Source organism: Penaeus monodon, chromosome 30 (genome assembly GCF_015228065.2).
Source record: "Penaeus monodon isolate SGIC_2016 chromosome 30, NSTDA_Pmon_1, whole genome shotgun sequence".
In the NCBI taxonomy this organism is placed as follows: Eukaryota; Metazoa; Arthropoda; class Malacostraca; order Decapoda; family Penaeidae; genus Penaeus; species Penaeus monodon.
This window is the reverse complement of record NC_051415.1, coordinates 22,406,933-22,412,497: the sequence shown is the minus strand read 5'-3', so window position 1 is coordinate 22,412,497 and position 5,565 is coordinate 22,406,933. Positions and strand designations below refer to the sequence as shown.

Sequence of the window (5,565 nt, the reverse complement as noted above, 5' to 3'; positions counted from 1 at the left end):
TTTTATATGCTAATTTAGAAAATCCCGTAGTCCTATTTATACACAGATTTTTTCGTGTGTTTGTGCGGCTGTTTCCTAGCTTGTAAGTCTGCTTATAGCTATTAGAATAGCTCTCAAAAGAAAGTATTTTTGATATATATCACTTTGTAAGTGAAAAGTAGACATGACAACATCGATTACATGCACTTAAAAAACTGGATTTTTTGTATAATATAATATGTGTTTTCACCTAAGCATTTCCAGCGATAGGCATCTGTATTTATAATTCGACCTGCTATTAGAAAATTAAGTCGTTTTGCCATTTTCATTTTTATTTTTTGTCAGTAAAAACAAATTCACATCACGGTAAATTAATTGAAAACACACATGACTGTTGCTGTAAATGAACATGCCGGGCTGCTTATTCCTCAGAATTGTTAGGATACTATAAAGCGACTCTAAACACAGAGCTCGGAGGAAAAGGCTCTGCGAGTGTGTAGTGTGGAACGAGATGAGTGAAGTCTGCAGCCATTTGACTTTACTGTTTACTTCCAGGTGGAATACTAAAATTACATAGAAATAAGCCTAGCGATTGGATAAGATGTTAGGAAAGGTTTGCGAGTGTTTTCTTGGCTAATAACATAATTTCCGTTAGAATTTGTAAAGACAGTAACTCAACCTGGGGCCCATTTCGACATTCTAAAGTGGTAGGCTTCCGACTTCAACAGCATAGGACTGACTGTGCGTTTAGTTGATAGTGGGTAAACGCGGATGCACTGAACGTGATTTTGATCTAGTTTGTGTACTCACGCGATTGCGGTGCGGTGTTTCATATGTTTATTGACTGGTGGGTGTTCCTTGCCAGGGCATGGGCTACGACCTCCACCCGGAGTCGCCTGACGTGTAGGCGGCGCCCACACATCCGCCCACGCCCAGCCCGCCCTCCACCCACACCCAAAGTTAGTTTACGGATTTTCTGGCTCTTGACTGTCTTGTGTTGTAGACGCTATGATTTGGATTCTGAGTAGACTACTGTAGCCAGAAGTATTGTAAGTGGGGATACTTCGGACAGCTCTGTACATTGTACCTGGTAAGAGTACGCTGTCAAAGCCCGTCAGAAGTACAGCATCACGTCGTGTTCCCCAGAGATCAGTAGGCTGTCTGGCTGTAGAGAGAGTGGAATGACTTTACCGTAGTGAAGGTCCACAGCGGCCGCCAAGTGGTAGTGTAGATAATGATTGGTTCCTCAGGGTAGTGTAGACCCGTCGCATGGCTCACTTGAGTAATTTCCTAATGTCTTGTTTGGGTTTAAATATTTTTCGCCCTTCTGAGAAACCAACTCTTCGTAAATCAACATGTGAATATGAATAAGTCTAAAGCATGTATGAATTATGTCTATAAAGAGATCTGCTTGCAAACGATCATGTTGGTTGGTAGTCATTTTTAGTTCATGTAGTATCTTTACTAACTATTCTCTTGTAATTCTCAGTTTTGTTTTGCATCCTGACTGTTGCACGACCACGTGGCTGTGACATGATACATTGGCAGATGTTGTGGCCATTTTGAAGATGACAATATCGGGGTCCCTGCACGCGGAACTCGGCTTCACTTTTGACTTGTCTTATATCGCGCCCTTTGTGTTTCCACTTACTAACCAGTTTCTCCTCCTGTTTCAGCAGCAATAAGACGCGTGGGCGGTTAGCGGGTTGTGGAGTCCGGGCCGGCGTGGTGAGGGTTGCCTGGCGGGCCTTGCCATCGGTTCCCAGTGTGGTGGAGGCCATCCCTTGGTGCCAGGCTGCCCTCCCCCGCCCCCTCACTACCTCCCGCGGCCCACCCATCCTTCACACACAAAGTGCAGGCCGTGTAACTCCGGCCCACCAGCCACGATCGGGCTGCATGTGGCTCACTCTGGCCAAGCCACGCTGTGACGTTTTGTGCCACACGGGCTGCATGTGGCCCACCTCAGGCAACAGTGATCAGAGCTGTCAGCCCAGTGTGCAGGCAGCGGGCCGCCGCCGTGCGCCCTGCACCTGAGCGGGACCAGCGCGGCCCGCCCAGCCCACAGTATACGAGAGCCGGGGCGGGTAGCCACCCTTGGCCGCTCCTCACACCACACTGCCGCTGCCTATGCCCACCTCTCGCCCACGGGTGACGCTCTCATGACCCATAGCGCTACGCCATCTTGACACCCACTCATCCACAAGGTTGGCCAGCACCACCTGCCCATGGCCACAGTGCTGTGAGCACACCCACCACTCCTGCACCCACACCTGGACCGCCATCTCGAGTAAGGGTCCAAGCTTGATGAGATTGCCGAAGGAAACAGTGATGCATTAATCTGTCTTTTACGATAAGTAGCCATGTAAATATGAATGAATGAATAAAGTAAGTTACAGGTATAAAAGTTCGTGCATTTTGGGTGTGGAGTGGGTGTGGCACACTCATGTGGCATGAGAAGTGATGCTGAGCAAAGTGGAGGTGGACACTCCCACACCAGGGAGCCCCAGAACCATGTATACGGTTGGTATGTGATAGTCACACTCGTGTTGCTTATATGTGTAGGCTTTTAATAAAGTTTCTGCTGTTTGAACATTCTTTAAAAAATACACACATGTTCCTCATTGGCGAGTGAGCCAAATGTACTTAGCGTCACCCCCGGCGAGGTAGGCTGCAGCATGACTAGCGGCCCTCCCGCCCCGCGCGGCCATCATGGTCCGTAGTGCCCAGCAGGCGGTCCGCGGCGACCCGTACAAGCCTCTGTATCCATGTAGCGTAGGAGAGTGTGGCCAGAGAGGCCCGGCTGCCCCCCCGGCCCTGCACACGTTCCACTGGGCGGCCCACCACACCCCGGCGCGGCCACAGGGCCACAACGCCCAGTGGGGCCCCATCCAACCCAGTATACGTACTCTGGACGGCAGCAGCACCAAGACTGGAAAAAAGCAATGGTCAGACCGAACTGGCTCTCAAGATGTCTGTTTGTTGTTTCAACGCACATTGGGTGTTTCTGTTGTTTCTGTTTGTGTTCCATTGTGTTCTGATGGGTTGTGTAATTGTGTGTGTGTGCTGGTCCCTGACTGGCCCGAGTACTGTGTCTGCTCTTGTAGAAGTCGTCGGGTGTGGCCCCCAGTCAGCGGGGTTCCTCCGCGAGGCCGGGCTGGCCGCACCCGGTTGGGAGGCGAATGGTCACATCTACACTGCATGTGTGGCCTCTCGAGGCCAGATGTGTAGCTCCTGTAGATGTAGCCATAGGAAAAGATCGGCGCGGTACCTCCCAGCCCATTCTCAAAGCAGCACAGATGGTAGGGCGGCCTCCTCGCGGGGCCGCCCGCTTGATGCAGGGTATTACCTAGGAGAAGACGAGACCACACAGATGATCTTGTGATACACTGGATAATGAACACTAAAGGACCTGGAACCTTGAAGTAGGTCTATTTTTATATGGATAGATAACACTTGAAAATCGAATGGGAAAAAGTTAGATGGTCTTGTGTAACTGTATATTATTAGTATGGATAGAAAAATTCTAATACTCTTTGAAGTCCGTTTAACATTTGGTAATGTTAAGTCCTTTTCCATACGGTTTGTACGGTAGTGTAAGGGCAGCAACGGGTCCCTGTGGCGCGCTTGTGCCGGCCCGACGGACCCGGGGCTCGCCAAGCGCGCATGTTTGTATGGGTAGTGCAGGAGTAGTGCAAGGTAGCTAGACCACAAGTATACAGTGATAATACTGCAGTATACGAAAAACAATGTTCTTCATTGACAAAAGTATAACTACAAAGAATAAGCAGAGTAGCCTGCCCTCTTTTCATGACCTGTTAGCATTATTTTGACTCCTGTAGCCAGCTAAAGGGCCGTCATCTCGTTTCCTGATTTTTCTGAGCCGCTGAGGTGTACCGTAGTTGTCTCCATGTAACTTACAGCTCTCTTCTGTCTCTTTTCGCTGTTCGCTGTAGTGAATGATGCAAGAATAAATCTCCTGTATTGAATACTTATGAATAACTGTAAATGTATTGCTATGTGTCCTCTCCAATACCGTCCTGTACCAAAATACGTAATTTTCTCACAATTCTTGTAGAGATACTGTGTATTTTTGCTGTGTATTTGTTCCAGTTTTGTAATAGTATATGTAGTACAATCTTACTACTGTTTCTCCCCCTTTAGGACGGTATAGGATAGACAGCAAGATTGGTTCATTCTTACTTACACATTTAAGCATATTTTCCATGTAACCAGTTATTGTTTTCATTGTTTAGCCGCCTTATTTATGTAGGATGGGACATTTTGAGGTACCCACCTAATTTCTAAGATTACATTTTATTTCATTTTTGAGCAAGAGTTGTGTGCTTGTACAGTAGAATCCATTGCGGAGGCGAAAGATAAGTGCTACTTATGTTTCCAAGCGCGGCAAAGTGGGCAAGTAAAAGTGAGCGCAAGGTACTCCACCCAAGACCCGAACTCCCGTAGGTAATCAGTTGCCAATGTCCCTGCTCTCTCAGCTGCAACCCGTTTTCTATGAGACCGTTTTTTATTATTGTTCATTGCCCAATTTGTCTCCTGCCTGGAAGCATTCCATCCACTCATTTCACTTAGTTAACTTAACCATTCTAACCTCTTTGCTACGTGAGTGTGAAGTACATGTACATTATATTTGTCTTTTGTATTGTCATGCATATAAGTTGCATTGTAAGTATTTTGGCTGAAAAAAGAGCCAGTCCTCACGATGATATTAATTACCATGATGTTTTGTTAGATTCTGCAGTGAGCTGCGGACCTCTTTGTGTTTAAGGTTTAACTGAAAGCTCAAACTAGATTATTTTAGTGTCAGGTACAGGATATTCTTGGTTGCATTTACTAAAAATGCTGTAGCCGCTACCCGTGACAGTGAGCCATCCGTTAGAGAGGGTTACGACCTAGTGATCGCTCAGTGTCACGGTTGCCCGCCATGGTCCCTCGGTATACCAGCAGGCCAGTGGTGCAGGGGTAGTGCACGCTGCTCTCGCCTCTTTAGCAAACAATGTCAAATTCTTGGTGTAGAACGTAAGGTGTCCTCGGCCGCATGGTGGCGGCCAGCGTGCGCTACTCCCCTCCCGAGTGGCCGAAGGCAGGGAGGAACACCACTGGGCCAGAGACGAAGAAGCACTGTTTATATGTACTGTAACATACAAACTTTTACTATTAGGTATGAATGTTATCAAATAAATGATTTCAAAGGCTAAATATGTTCCCTTTGTAACCTTAGCGCAGAACTGTTGATGATAGAGTGGAGTTTACTCTTCCAGTGGTATTGTATTTTTATCCATGACAAATGCTATGGGAAAGATAATGCTTCATACATTCTATGATTTGTATTAGGCACTGGAAGTAAATATGACAAGTGATTCATATGACTCTAAATACCTCCTTCACAAGTTACACATTTACAACAAAGATACTATAAATACATATGGTATTTAGCCGCAGTGGCAAAGGAAATGTAGCCGCTTTTGTCTGTGTCAGAACTCTAACGGTTTAATCCATTATCCACAAACATAAATTAGATTTATAACAATAAAACTAAACAAAACTTCTAACAGGGGTGCATACAGA

The 5,565-nt window shown here is 46.6% G+C and overlaps 1 protein-coding gene across 15 annotated transcripts in view; it reads left to right on the top strand.

The window, feature by feature from the left end:
- Positions 1-5,196, top strand: part of LOC119592636 (homeobox protein extradenticle-like) — a gene marked incomplete at its 5' end in the record, with an annotated part of 41,816 nt that extends 36,620 nt beyond the window's left edge. For 9 of the 15 annotated variants that reach the window (XM_037941543.1, XM_037941540.1, XM_037941536.1 and 6 more), the window contains 2 exon segments: positions 845-938; positions 1,659-5,196. In XM_037941543.1, coding sequence (XP_037797471.1) covers positions 845-886 — 42 coding nt within the window. 15 annotated transcript variants of the gene reach the window in all.
- Positions 5,197-5,565: the final 369 nt, after the last annotated feature.